Source organism: Xiphophorus hellerii, chromosome 5 (genome assembly GCF_003331165.1).
Source record: "Xiphophorus hellerii strain 12219 chromosome 5, Xiphophorus_hellerii-4.1, whole genome shotgun sequence".
Classification (NCBI taxonomy): Eukaryota; Metazoa; Chordata; class Actinopteri; order Cyprinodontiformes; family Poeciliidae; genus Xiphophorus; species Xiphophorus hellerii.
Window position 1 is genome coordinate 11,247,840 of NC_045676.1, and position 15,573 is coordinate 11,263,412.

Genomic DNA, 15,573 nt, shown 5'->3' on the forward strand with positions numbered 1-15,573 from the left:
TTTTTAATACTAAATCAGATGGTCTAATTAGTTATTCAGTACTTAATTTATGTTTTTATTTAATACTTTTAGATTTCTGCAAGTCAGTAAATAGTAAACTTTATTATTTTATAGCTAGTTTTAAATTGGAATGCATGTAGCTGACTTTAAATCTACATGTTTGACAGGATTGGACTTATCCTTTTTTTTTTCAAAAGACCTCAAAATAATATTTGTTGTGAATTGAAGCTATACAAATAAACTGAAACAAATACATGTCAAACGATTAGAGGGTGATTTATAAAATATTGTATGTCCTTAACTCACAGAATGCTGCAGGCTAGTATTCAGGCTAGTGGTGTATTGCTACAAACTTATCAAACTCACTTTGAGTTTGATAAGTTTGGATCTCTGATAGATGAGCCTATTCACATAGCTGAATATCACAACAACACATGTGTTAATGACCATACAGGAGGCGTATGACTCAGCTGTGCAGAGCATGCTCAACAGTCTTCTGCAAATATTTTCACCTTTCAGGAAGTGACTGGCAGGTTTGCGCAGCTGCGCGGCTCAGGAAATGTGATAAATGACAAAAACATGGACCTGCCTTTCTTATGTTGAAAGAGAGCCGTTCTCTGCCCAGTTACTGCACAACATGAAAAAGTTACAAACAGGTGGGCCATGCTTCTCACTTCTACATCCTTTTAATATATCACTCATAGCTCATGTAATCTGGAACATATATAAACACTGTGTTGTAAGACAGTATAATCTCTTATTATCACATAATAAAAAGAAAGCCAGGTAATCATATTATGTTGTAATAGGATGATACTTACAGGATTGTTTGGCTTCATGCATGTCATGGTCACAATGTTCCACTGGATCTGTTATTTACTATCAAGGACACCAGCTTGATAAATGAAAGTAATTAAGTTGTTCTGCAAGGTCTTTATAACATCAAAACTGTAAAGAAACAGTGCCCTCTGCAGGATATTCATCAGAAACCCAGCATCTCAATAATGCATCATTTTACTCTTGGATGTGTAATGCATCTTAATTTCTTAGCCTTAACTGTGATTTTGAATAGTGCTCTCTTTAAAGTAGTTTGTCTTCTGAAACTTCTCCTATTAAACAGAAGCATTTTTATAAGAGCTTAATTCAATAACTGAAACACCAAAAATACCTTAAAATACAGTACTATATGTAGAAACCATCTTGCCTAACTGAAAAGTAACTACGATCTTCCTTATCTGCACTTTTGGGCCAATCGTCACCAAGGAAAAGGAATCCTTGTTTGGCTACGTCAAGTAGCCAGGTATTTTAGCTCCCCAAACTGCATTTTGCAATTATTTTAGATATGCACTACGAAAAAGTAGCAATAATTGAATAGGTGAATTTTCCATCAATAGTTTGGAGGTACGTTCCACAGAAAAATCCACAAATACTGAACCGTGTGTAGGCAAGTATAGGATTATGTTCTCAGTAAGTGTGGCACATTTACTGCAAAACCACAAAGAGGTTTATTTTTGTTTTAAAGATACAGCAAGAAATCGACTGATGACCAGAAACAACTTATGCTAACAATGACAATATTCTGTGTGGAAGTTGTTTGTGTTAAAGAAAAGTAACTCAAAGTTATGGAGAACAAAGGTGTGGAAGGCAGGTTGGTTAATGAACTGACACTGGCAGATAACAGGATTTATCATTTTGAGTTGTCTGTGATGAAAAAAATAGGATTTGCAAATATTGCCACTTTTGGAAATTAACATAAGGAGATTCTCTACGAAATGCACACATTTCGCATTTCTTTTAACATTTGTTAAAAGTAATGCTAAATGCTAAATTAACCATGCTAATTGTGCTAATATATGATGCTAAAGACTGCTGAAAATGTATTTTTTCTCTAATAATAGTAAACACTGTTTTAAACTAATGGCTATCACACACACATTGGTTAACATAAATAATTGATACTGACTCCTGGCCAGAAGACTAGAAAAATTGTTGAAAGAGAAAGAGTTACATATAGAAACTTTAAAGAAACTGGTGATCGGAAGTTGGCTACAAAACTCTCATCAGTCCATTTCTAAATTCACTTATACTTCCTAGCAAATGCAACATATAGACTAATTTGTTAATGAATGTATCTTTAGAGTCATAGAGAAAAATACACAATTTACAGTAAACATTATAAAAACGATAATAAAATCTCCATTTAATTTCATAGTCTTAGTAACAACAAACAAACATATAAGAAGAAATAATCTCCTACACATAAATGAAAAAGGAAGAAATGTCCCCTTCATGTCATGCTGTGTAATGCCAACTATTGCTACATTGATAAACCATGATTAAATTCCCAAATACACCCACACACCCCCACGCACACACCCCTACACACACGCACACAGGTAGATATGAAATAAACATTTCTAATGCATTGGAGTTGTGAAAGTAGAGAGGGGGTTCCAGAGAGAAGATCTAGAGGGCACCTCTGTTTCCCCACAGGCCCATTCCTGTAAAGAAACAAACATTGTTAAGACAGCCTATCAAGATGTTTATGTCACTTCCTGTGGCAGCGTTCATATCTCACCACTACTTTCGTAGCTAAATATGTTCGCTCATTTTCCGCAGCTATGTTTGTGATGCTTTCAGAGTAACAAAGAACAACAGAAGTAAAACACTAAGATTCAACATATTTAAGTGTTAAAATATCAATGTCTGTTCAAAATGACTGTTTTATTCTCAGGCTGGAATGCTACATTTTAGTCCAACATCAAATCTAGTTTTGGTCTGGAAGGAAATGATCACTAAGATTTCCTGAAGTCAATAAGTAAGTACTAAAGAAAGCTTCATCCAATGCCGCCTTCTTTATTTTCATACTTCTAAAGAAAATCCACTGTTTCCAACCACCACTTAATCAGTAAACAGCCTGTCTGTTTGTAAAGTAATCTCAGTATCAGCATCATGCAGACCAAGAAATATAGCAAACAGATAAGAGATAAAGTTGTGGAGAAGGTTAATGTAGGTTTAGGCTTTAAGTGTTTTAGAAGTGTTTTCAGCATCTCATGAGTTTGACACAACTACAAACCTACCAAGACATAGTCATCCTCCTAAACTCTCAGGCCAGGCATTGATTTCATGCAAAGATCCTCACCTGCATAACTATTCGCTTGAATGCCACACAATGGCCTTTATGGAGGAGTGGCAAGAAGACATGATTAAAAGAAAGTCTTATTTTAAGGTTTGTCGTGAGGCATGTAGGAAACCTAGCAGCAGAAACCAGTTTTGTACACCATGTACTAATTCTGTACTGTGAACACACTATCCCCTCAGTGAAACATGAGAGTGGCTGCATCATGATGTGGGGAATTTTTTTTGTCTTTGTTTTTTTTTTAAAGAATGGGCTTAGAATACAAAACCGGTAAATTTACTCTAAAAACATTGTATCTGTAATGGCAACCAAAGGAGATTCTATACAAAGTATTGACTCAGGGCAAGGCAAAGGCAATCAATTTCAGATTTTTAATTTAATAAAAAAATGAATTTGTAGTATAGTTTTTAGTTTTACTTCAACATGTAAATATTTAGTTTTCTTGTCATTATTATTATTTATATTGATAGATGCTCACAGATGTTTTTTATCCAATCTGGCTGGGCTTAAACTACTTGTCAAAGCTACTAAAGATGTAGTTCTTTGTTTTGTTTTGTTCTATATATATTTTTCAAGCATGTGTAGTTTTAGTTTATTTTACAATTTTGTTCTGCTTTCTGTTGGTCTATAATAGAAAATGCCAGTAACATGAAAATTGAAGGAAATGTGAGGGACTTTGAAAGCCAGGACATGTCATCAAACATTTTAAAGTAATCAAATCATTTAATGTTCTTAAGGGAGCCTGTGTTCACATAAATCACTCCAAATTATATTCCACAGTAAAAAACAGACAGTTTTACGGTCTGTGGGGCTTTTAAGGGAAAAATATTTAACTGTGTTTTGTTTACATTGAAAGAAACTTCTTTATCATTCTGTCTCTGCTTTCATAGCAACAGCCCTGAGAATGACTATTCCTAATTAGTTTAATTAACATCATGGAAATCCAAACACATTTTTGGTTTATTCAACAACCCCACATTAATGCAAGACATAAAGCATACACCTACAAATAATTTTTGTTCTGCTGAAAACATTCCTGTTCTCTAGCATGAGGGAAACCCAGCTGGCGACTGCACTCAGTTGTTTATGATGCCTGATGAGGAGCTCTGCAAAGGGAGGCAGAGCCTTTAGTCTGATGAGAGCCTTTCATCAAGCTAATTAATGAAAATAATTGCACCTAATGAGAATAATGTGCTAACCGTGCACAACAGCACGAATGAAAAATGACGTGTGCCCAAGTTTGAGTTAAAATATGTTTTGGAAGGGCGATTGGTTGATTTGTAATGATTAATGTGTGTTTACAGCAAAGAGATTGGGAAAGTTTACTCTTGTTTGTATGGAAAATCTACAAATGGAGTCCACAGAAATACCACAAATTCCAACTGAAGAAGTGGAGAAACTTCCTCTTTCCTGTTACAGTGAAAATGTGCTGAAATATTCTATTCCAAAGAAAATTCTCACAAATCACAAGATTCATCAGGTTTCCTGTAAATGAATTCTGCTGAACATCAAAATCAGACACATTAATCTATTAAGTATTGCAATCATAAATGTTTTATTGTTTGTTTTTCTTCATATAGACCAAAATATATTATGATGTCAAAGGATAAATACTATGGTTTTCAAAACTACAAAACAAAAAATTCTTAAATATCTGGTATGTATTTGTATTTAGTCTTCTGAGTCTCTATTTTACTGAATTTCCCTTTAAATCAATTTAAGCCTATTGAAGTACATCTCTACCAGCTTTGAAAAATAGTTTATGATCAGCCATGTTGGATGGAAAGCATCTGTGAGCATCTTTTCTCTTTGTGTCACTGTCTATAAAAACCTGATTTGTGTAGAACATGTCCTGTCATTTGATTCTCCAATCAAAGATGTGGATCGCTACAGTTAGAACTAACATGAGACTCCTCTTTGCTGCTGCTGCTGTGTTCATCAGAGTTCTATAGTAAACTTTTTATTCTGAGAATAAATTAAAGTAGGTGGACTCTATTTAATAAATATGTAATGCCTGGAAGTAAATTGTTGCACTGAATTTCATTTAGGGGTGTAATGGTAATAAAGCTGAAAAACAAATTTGTGTCACACTATTCAGATTTTTATCTACTTCCTGTTTTAATTTAAAAGAAAGAAAAAAAATACCTGGGTGTCAAAACTTGTACGCCTGAGAGTAAGATCTGAAAAACAACAACAGCAAAAAATAATCACATACATTTAAAAGAAACCCTTTTAGCATGTGTTGTTCACATGCAGTTGGGACTTTACGTTTTTATTCTTATACAAGCAAATGGACAGAAAAATGAGCAGAAACGCTCTGAGTCATGCATCATAAAGGGGAAATGACATTCTGAAGAAGAGAACTTACCAACAACGTGGTCTCGAGCGTGCACTTTAGTCCAGAACTGTGCTTGTTGTCTGAAACAGAGCAATAAGGGCACTACTTAATATAAATACACCTATGAGCAATGAAAATATGAATTTATGTAACATATTTGCATTTGGTTTTCATTTTAAGATATACATAATAATGTATGTGTGAGGAACACAATTGTTCCTGTGGTGCAAAAATGTACAATCATTTTGTGAAGAAACTACTTGCTCTTTGCAGCATCCATCAGAGCTGTGAATGCATTACCTTCTCTTCTTTTCCTTGGCAGCTGCTTTTACTTAGGAGAAGTGAAAATGAGAGAAAATGAGAGAAAAAGAGACATTATGACTTCCGCAAATGAAGAAAAGCAAGTTTAAGTAAGGAAGAGGAGTTTCTTGTGGAATCTACCTTTCCTCTTAACCAGCACACCCACAAAAACCACAGAGCAGAGAAATAATATGGCTGCAGAGAAGGAGCCCAGTACAAGAGGCCAGTCCACACCTGGAACACAAGCATTGTCCATTGTCCAAAAATTAAGGAGAAAAATAAAATGTTAAATACAAGCACAATTATATATTCATATCTGGCTGCAATGATTCCCCCATCCTTTCCCATTTAATGATTTAACAAATGAGAAATTACCTTTTAATGTTGGAGGGGAATTTCCTGAAAAACGCAAGAAAAGAAACTGTCAAAAATCAAAGCATCTAAAACAATGCATATAGTAGCACAGCAGGTCTCTACCTGTAGCTAAAGCCAGAGGGACGCTTCTCTCCGAGAGGCTCCATGTGCTTCCTAACGGAGTCCTGTACTGGCACTGATAAAAGGTCACTGGTGAATTCTGGACAGGCACAGGGAATGTGACTTGATGTTGTAAAGCTTTTGCACGGTAAGTTGCCACAAGACGTTCGCTGTCAGCAACGTAAAGTAAGAACACAGAGCCAGGATATGCAGGGGATCCTGTACAGAGCAAATGCCACACGTCTGTCTGCTGCTGGAGAACCAGGGAGGGCACAGGAAGCACACCTAGGAGCAAAAAACAGCCAACCAAGATGAACAATAAACCTGTAAAACTACATACCAGATAGACTTGAGGTTATTCATAAATTATATTAACCTCATCCAGGTTTTTATAATTTTCTGTCATATTTAGGAGTGAAAAGTAAGGTTTTTAAAAGTTTGAAATTCTACATTATAACTAAAACATGACATGGCATAAAGAGACAATGTATTTTAGCATTTTCAAAATCTGTGTAAATAAAAATTGATTATCTTGTCCTTGAATTTTTAGCTTCAACTCTGTCAATATTTCTATCTCTCCATCATTCCACCCTTATATCTCGTCTCTTGAGACCATGATTTTGGCCCTCAGGGCAAACATTTTGAGACCTCTGCCTTAAGGTGTTCTTGTGAATTGGCTAGACATAGGTTACTGAAGTAATAAAATAAATCCTCACCTCTAATCGTGACCTGCACCACATTGCTGACAGATGAATTAACCAATCCCGTTTTACTGTTGATCTGGTAGAGGCAGGTATACTGTCCCTCCTCGCCTCCTCTTACTGGTCCCACATTGAAGACCCCTGGCTGTGGATCAGGGTTTGACACCTGACTGGCCTGATGCAGCGGGATGGCAGATGTTATCCCTGTTTGCTCCCTCAGCAAAAGAAACATTGCAGGTTTGCTAGACTGGGACTGTAACTGGTTTGAATGAATGGGGACGCTGCATTGGAAGTGGAGCGTGTCTCCCAGTGTCACCACACCATCGGAGGGCTGTACGGATAAGACCGGAGAGGGACAAGAAGAAATGGGAGGAGTCGGGGCGTCAGCTGTTTGGACAAAAAAACAAAAAAAAAACAGAAACACTGAAATGTTATCTTGACCAGTCAAAGTGTATTTCTGAAGCACAGTCAAAACAACACCACTGTTGCACAATGTATAAATTAGCAAAACATGAGCCCTAAAATCTGAACTGCCATACTGTTGAAATGTGCTACACAAACAAAATATGCATAAAACACAACATAAAATCTATCTATGCCTTTTGAAAGTAAAGGTTACCTTTTGAAAGTAGCATCTTTTGAGCAGGTGTAAGTTTATTATTAAGCCCACATTTCTGTATGAACAATGAATCACCAGGAACCACTAAGCCTGTTTTTGGGATGCAGGAGCAGGGGAGGAGGGCACTATTAGCTTTTTCAAAAGAGGACCAGCATACAGAACATTGCTGTAATCCAAGTGAGATATAACAAAGCATATCCAAAGTTCATTGATGGAATATAGGACTTTGAAATGGAGCTTTAAGAATAAAAGGTTTGTTTTAATCATCGAGCAGAACTGTTAAAGTTTATGACAGAGTGTGTTGCCAATTGATGTCAAAATGAATTTAGTAGACTGATGGTACTATCTTTACCACATAGATTATCATTCTAATTATAATATCTCTTTGGCTTCTTAAGGGTAAGGAAGCTCTGTGCTGTGGCAAGACTTGATCAAAATTTTGACCCATTAAATTCTTATGAAATCACTGTAACTGCTTATTATAAAACTCTGTTCCCTGCACTCTTAATAGAAATGGAGCTTAGAGACTGTCCGTTAAAAAAATCAAAATAATAGCAGAGTGATCAAGGTAGTGTTTAATTTAAAAAAAAGTTGTACTACAGCATGTTGTAAGGTATCTGGGACACAATCAGACATCAGAGAATTGATTAGACCGTCAATACAATGGCAAGTTATTTGTGACATACTTGATTTTACATATCAGTATTTGGAACCAGCAGTCCAGGATGAGCACCACCTCTCATCCAGTCACTGCTGGAGATATAGGCACCAGCCCCCTCTGCAACTGAGACAATACATGGATGAAGTGTGTTATATCTACAATACTGCCATATTCCTAGTTCCTAACCAAACTTCCCTTTGTGAGTGGGAGTAGTTTAAACCAGTACCATTGTTTGATCTTTTTGTTTGTGTGTGTGCGTGTATCGGTGGGTGTGTGTAGTTTCTATATGAAGCGCAGGATGTTACTACTGCTATCCACACCCACAGAGCTGAGGACAATAAGAGACCACAAACAGCAGCTGCATACAGAAGTGTGTTTTTGGGGTTACTGTAGAGCGGATGGGAGTGTTTATTTTATACCCTGTGTGAAATCTCAACCGGCTGCAGATTTAACCTGCAAACCATGTGACTCATTTGGATTTCTACTTAACAGTCAGTTTCATTCTCCATATAATTCATAGCTGACCAGGTAACAGTGATATTTTTAACGGCGCAGAAATAAACCATGTAGGTTGAAATAAAAGAGAGAAACACGTATTCTTTCTTAACTTGACACCAAAACATTTTCTCAAAAATGACAAAAGCTGAGTTAGAGCTTAATTCATTTTTAGGGCTGCTAGCATTTGATCAAATGGGGAAGTTGTAAAAACTTACCTATTTTTTCCTTTAGTTGCAAGTAGGGGCTGAACAGACTGTATTGTCTCTCTTGGTTCTTGTATAAGCAGCAGTAAAGATGCTGCTGGCCTGAATCTGGTTCATCCATCCTGACAGTGAAGTGAACTTGCTGAACTGGGTAGAGCAGTTCACGCGAGTCCATCTCAATAAAATGAGAAAATAGTACACTGAATATAATCACAGAATATGTCAAACGCACTTTAGATAATGAACCTGTTTAACTGTTTAATTTAATTTTTTTTTAAAAACTCAAATTACTTTTTTGGTGTCACGGTACAACATGAACACAACGCCACTGTGGCCCCTAGGAGCTCGGCAGACCAGGACCACTGAGTCTCCTGACCTTGAGTAGATGTCCAAGGTAGGAGTCGGAAGAGTGGGAGAGGAAGTGGAGGCTGACACTCTTTCTGCATGAAGGAAAGATAAAATACGAGTTACCCAACTTCCCTAAGAAATAACATCATCTTCAAACATGGAAATAAAAGATTGCTTCATCAGATGTTCAAGTTGACTAAACAGACAATTTCAGTTGAAAATTAGAACACTAAAACATAGAATTGTTTTATAGCATGATATATTTTATTGTTAGTCGATAAAAGATAAATACTGACATAAGTTTTCTCCCACAAACAGAATTTTTCAATGAAAAATTGAAAGATAAAATTTCAAACAGATTTCTGTTCAAATGCTTACCCAAAAGTTGTAAGAAAGCGAGTATAGGGGGATAAAGCCAGAGTGAGCGACCACTGACACACGGCATCCTTGACCCAAAAAGAAGACTGACTGAAGTAAATAAGGCACCTCCAAACATATGCTTCATTCTTTCTCTCCCCTGTTTTCCTCTCTCTGTGTTTTCTTAATGCATCTGACATCCTCTTGAAGACAGAGCAACGGGGGAAGTCAAACCTGTAAGCACACTTCCTTTTTTGGAGATCACTGGGCGGATATGTGGTATGATGAGAATTAATAGCAGTCTTTACTTCAATCAGAACCAAACCAAATGTGAAAAGCTCTGTGTCAACATAAAGAAGTAGAGCACTGAGATTTACAATCCAGTCATCGAATGTCACAACTACTGTAAAAGTTGTGCTTATATCGCTCAAAAGACATAAATAACTGAAAAGTATTTTTTCCTCCTACTGTAAATTTGCCCTTAGTGTAAAGTCTGTCATTCTTCCTTTCTGTTTTTATTTTTATCTGTTAACCTACATACCTCAACTTGATGACCGGAATTTTCCCTGTGTATGACAATAAAGGATATTTCTATCCAATTTTAAAATGTGTTGAGTACTCACACATTTTTTTGCCTATTTCAGGCATAAAGGCTTGTCTTACCACTAAGCTGCAGTAATGTAGTAAGACAAGGCCTTGTTTATACAAAAACGATTTTATCAGTGAAACAGTAACATCTTGTGGGATGTTTAAATGTCATCTATAAGAACAAGAGTGAGGAGAAAGAGTCAGGGAGCCCTTATGCTTTTTTAAAAAGTTTGAATCTGCCAGAAAAACATATATTTATATCGTATTAAAATGAGAAACAGACTTTTTTAATGAGATACACTTGTCACTGAAACTTTCTTGTAATGAGAAATTGCACCTGGATTCATTTCTCAGCTTAGTTTCAGGCCACTATTATTTTTTCTTTTAACATTTTGTGTACTTTTGACCAAAAGATATGCACTAGCTAATCAGTTCACTGGTTTTAGGAAAAAAATACAAATCTATTTCATCTGAAGAGATTTAAGGAATGTTAGTATTGTTGTCTGGACACATGAAGGGGTGTTATCACACACACACAAAACTGAGCTGACTGATCAGCTGACAGATCAGCTGTTTCCTGATGACCCAGATTGTTGTATTGTAATATGTAGTAATTTTTAAGATGATGTTAGCATTTTGGAAGTGTTTTGCAGAGAAATTAAATTTTGGTGGTATTTTTAGAGACTGTTATTAAAAGAATTCTTTTCCTTTTGACTGTTTATCATAGCAGGAATCAACTATGATTATTGTCCTTCGTTGTTCCTTATAACACAACAGCGTGAAACAATTGTAAACATATTTACTTGTAAACATTGTTGTTAGCCAGCCAGTAGAGAGAACAGCACTGCAGTATGTTACTCACCCCTCCTTACAAATATTCATTTGCAGGGCAACATGAAGGTTTATTTACGTCTTTTAGCAGAGTTGTGGCGTGTTTGTCTGCTTAACATAGATTTGATCAAATTAAAAGTAAATAAAAACTCAAAATGAAAATTTGTTTTTTGGCAATAATGTCCAAAGTTATAGAAATATTATGTGTTTATGTGGCTTGTTCCTGTTAATTTACATTTGTTCTGTTGTGGTAAAGACAATTATGACAATACCAAAGCTTTTGTGAAGGCACTCTACATCTAAATAGTTTGGTTTGGTTCTTTAGTTTTTGTCATTAGTAATTGTTATTTTGTGTATCAACTTCAATTATTCAGAATAATGTTTCCTCCTAAAGTCTTGTGAATACTATCACCGTTTTTCTTTCAGTGACGGTCATCCGACTCTTTATTTGCTCTGAAAACCCCACAATTTCACAAGTTCCCTGTTTCCCCATCAGTGTGTAGCATTTTTTTTTACATCAGTTTCTACAAATTTTAGTTCAAGAATTCAGTGTTCTAGAATCGAAGCTTGTACAGAATTATTAGATGCAGTTTTCTATAAAGTGAGGGCTCTGCTTGTCTCATTCCTAAAATACCTACAATGTGATTCCTATGGTTTTTATCAGTGCATACGGACCTGATCTGTTACTGTGTGTTGCCATGGTTCTCAGCATGTCAGCATAATTGAACGGTTTCCCTGATTGGCTCCCTAGTGAGGTGGTGCTTTTCAGCAGGAACATTGTGGAGGCGCTGATTAGCTCCTGTGGGAAGTGTCTCACTGACCTGGGAAACGGAAAGTGAATGCAGATGATAACTCAAAGACATGTATCCTGGCAGATCCTGTAAAGTATAATGACACATTCTATATTTACACTGGTCTGTGCAGTTTTTTTTGTATATCTTTCATCAGTTTTGACATAGACTGTTTAAAAGATTTATCTTGGCTTGGTAAGTTATGATTTTTTGCGTCTAGTGTAACGAGTTCACCTCTTTTATTGGCATTTCTGTGTTGGTTTTGTTAACTATTTTTCAAACATATTTGAAAAATATGGGTTTTTGTTTTTGGGGTAAATAAAAACCCTCCATGCTATACTACTTGCTCCCTGATACACACGCCTACACACGTCCGCCCATGCCTACACACACGCGTGTTTCTATTCCTACTTGGACATTGCACAGACTTCCAGTCAGCTGTGTAAAACTATTTACAGTGACTGACCTATGACACACATGCTCCTACTATTAATAATTGTTGTCCTCTAAGAGAAGGACGGGTAGAAAAATGTATTTTAAATTTTGTTGCTTTTTTTAATTATATGGCTTTTAGGAAAAATAAATAGTAATATTTGCTGCTTAAACCATAAAAGTGTTTTGGATTCACATGAACTCATTTTGAGATTTGTCGAGATTATTGAACATGAGCTTGTTTGGAGAATAAATAACAACCTTTGATAACTAAATTAAAGAACAGAAATTAGATTTTCCTTTTAAAAAATTAGACACTATTTCTAAGTAGTTTCTTTCTTTGTAGTTATGGTGATATTAAAATACAAATAAGAAGAAGCAGACAGCCTGTTGGATGGATGAGTAAATTCATTGTTCAGTCTCAATGTTAAGTAGGTTTTAGACAGAAATAACAAAATTACAGTAATAGTTTAAGAAGTTTGAAAAAAGTGCTAATAATCAAAAAGGAAAATTGAGGAATTAATAGAAGGTTATTACTTATTTTATTTGCAACTTACTGTCCAAATTCACCATTTTATAGCAGAAAATAATTATTTGCAAAGAAAGATAAGATAAGATAAGATAAGATTTATTGTCATTGTCATCAACAGATTACAACGAGATTGAGATTTGCTCGACTCGAGTTAAGATGCAGGTTATGTGTATATTTAAACCACTTCATTTAAACCAAAGTGTTGTCATTACTGGCTGCTCTCACATTAGTTAATTTTTCAAGTAACGTACTAACTACCATGGGATGGCATTTGTCATTATCTACTCCAGTTTTGTGTGTGAATGAGTAAAGTTCTCCTGAATGAGTATAAGTTTAGCCTTTTTTAAGTTTGTGCTTCATTGAGTTCTCCACTTGGTGGCAGTGTTCAGCTACAGACGCCAAACAGGTACGCCAAGACATATTCACTTTTTCATCAGAGATCCACTGAAATATTTGCTGATTGAATGACAGATGAGTTTAACTCACGTTTACAGTAATTAAACACGAGTTTATCTGCAGGACTACATGCAGATGTTAATGTTTTCTACTGTTTTGCTAGACAAAATTTCAAACTGTAGTACGGGTTGACAGAAATACTTGTCACTGAGATAGAAAAATAGAAGGAAATGTGCTATCCTTGATAGGTACTTTATATCAAGTCTATTCAGCACTGACAAAAAAAATCAGCTTATTAGACTTTAGCTAATTTAATTCACTTCTTGGTGTTTCTGTAAATTAATCTTGCTGTGAAATGACTTCTTATTCATGTGTTTGAAATGTATTTTGCACATTTTGATTTTCACTGCAAAAGAGGCAGTTAAAAGTTTCAATAGGTCAGCTGAGAAGCGCTCGTAAAATATTCACACTGTGAAATGCAATACTGTTGCTATCAAGTTTAAAATGCAGCACTTCCTTTTCTTAACCCTCCGTACTTCCCTGTCAGACCTGCTTAATCACATGATATTCTGTCGCAAACATCGAGTCCTGGACAGCAGGAGGAATTTCATTGACGATTGCTTTGCATTTCAGTTTGTCTGCTCAGTAAACGGTAGGTAAGACTTTCTGTTACAAGTTCAGTTCCTGCTTGCTCTTAAAGGTTTCAAACATCATCATACTAATTAAATAAATTCCATGGAATAACTATTATTAGTGGCACTTATTGATATTATTAAGTGTCAAAGTCAAATATTAACAAAATTTGTAATTTAGATCAATTTACCAACTAAGGCACCACGTAATTATCAGGAAATCATACTCAAATAGCTTTCAGGCTCAATAATTGTTTCATGAATACCTGCTAGGTGAGGTGTGGCAGTAAATAATGATAGGTTCAAGTTTATGCACTCATTTTCTTAAATAGCAAGTCTGGAGTACAAACGGAAAAAACACAAAGTTTCCAGAATTATTAAAGTAAGTACTTCAACCTGACCTTAATCAACAAACCTCTACATAGCTGGTAATGCTCAAGTAAACTGCTAAATAAAAGGAAAAACTGATGAACTTTGGAAATAAAATAGTAAAAAAGAAACATTTAAGAATAAAACCAATAAATAAAGTTATGCAGTAATATCAGTTTATACATTTATGCCAAAAACTAGGTTTATTTTCAGAAATTTGGATTGAGGCTAATCATTAATCTTTAATTGATGGTTAAAGGCAACAATTGGTTACGGAGGCCATTTTCGGAAAGTTGCTCGGACAGTTGTTCATTTTCGGAAACAGATTTCTCCTCCTGAGCTCTGCTGCTCCTCCAGAGTAACAATGGGACTCCTGGCTGCATAACGATTGAAAAAAATATATAATAATTTCACTTTACAACCATGTGCAACTTCTTCTTGGTCTATCTCCTTAAATTCCATCGTAATACTTGCAGTTTGTGGTTCTGAAGTGATAAAATGTAAAACACGTTAATGTAGTATGAATACTTGTACAAGCTTTATGTAAATGTTTCGTCAGATTTTCACATTTGCATGGTTCCTTTCTTGAATCTTTGCAAAGTTGCATTCAAGTTTGTATGAGAGCAAGTGGTTTCATTTGTGAAAAGCAATTGTCTAAAGTGCCAAAGTGTTGCTGTAGCAAACAGACTGAGGTATGCCAGAGCTCCCCTGGAGAGTTTAAAGAGGTGTGTTTGTGCATGTCAGGGTTAGGAAAAGAGGAGGAGGAAACATGAGAAGAGTCTCATTATTGTAAGAGGAGTTGTAGAAGAGGATTTATTACTCTGCTCTTCCATGCTATTTGTCTTCTTAAAACCATGAACTCCTACATGCACTGTTGTAGACAATGTAAAATATCATCCGTGGTGCTTATCCTCACTAGTATCATCTATTTTTTATAGCGAACCAGAATTCACTCCAGAACCTGCTGCTGAATCTTTCACATGCACATTTTTGTACATCACAGCTTAGATTAAAAAGCAGCACTATCAGGTCCAGATCAAAAAGGTGAACAAAATTTTAAAACAACATCCTAAAATCACATATAAAGCTCTGCCATGACAACCACAAGGGATCCTAAGTAGTCGAGTGATGTTGTCTAAACATGTTACCTTTCCCCAACCAACATACATAACTTTACATACTACGGTGGGAATTTTTATTCATGTTTTTTGGCCATTTTCAGAACACACAGATGACAACACAAAATTGTTTTTTTTAACTCTTAGTGGTTGGGTGAAGCCACATATTGTCAAACTATGTTTAGTCTTTTTAAATTATAATGACAATGGAAACTACCCAAATGATCCTGGTCAAATGTTCATATA

General features: G+C 35.5%; 2 protein-coding genes across 2 annotated transcripts in view; one reads left to right on the plus strand and one right to left on the minus strand.

Annotated features, from left to right (window-relative positions):
- Positions 1-1,481: 1,481 nt before the first annotated feature.
- Positions 1,482-9,854, minus strand: LOC116719347 (uncharacterized). Its single transcript, XM_032561840.1, has 11 exons — positions 9,660-9,854; positions 9,225-9,373; positions 8,946-9,108; positions 6,968-7,339; positions 6,255-6,536; positions 6,153-6,176; positions 5,919-6,011; positions 5,778-5,808; positions 5,508-5,557; positions 5,285-5,319; positions 1,482-2,501 (listed from the first exon to the last, which is right to left on the minus strand). Exons 1-11 carry the CDS (start codon positions 9,784-9,786, stop codon positions 2,418-2,420), a joined length of 1,410 nt encoding a protein of 469 aa, XP_032417731.1. The 5' UTR covers positions 9,787-9,854; the 3' UTR covers positions 1,482-2,417.
- A 3,987-nt stretch (positions 9,855-13,841) lies between these two features.
- Positions 13,842-15,573, plus strand: part of LOC116719982 (rab11 family-interacting protein 4B) — a 38,378-nt gene continuing 36,646 nt past the window's right edge. The window contains exon 1 of the mRNA XM_032562904.1: positions 13,842-13,860. The gene's annotated coding sequence lies outside the window, so the exon portion shown is untranslated. The remainder of the gene's footprint in view (positions 13,861-15,573) is intronic.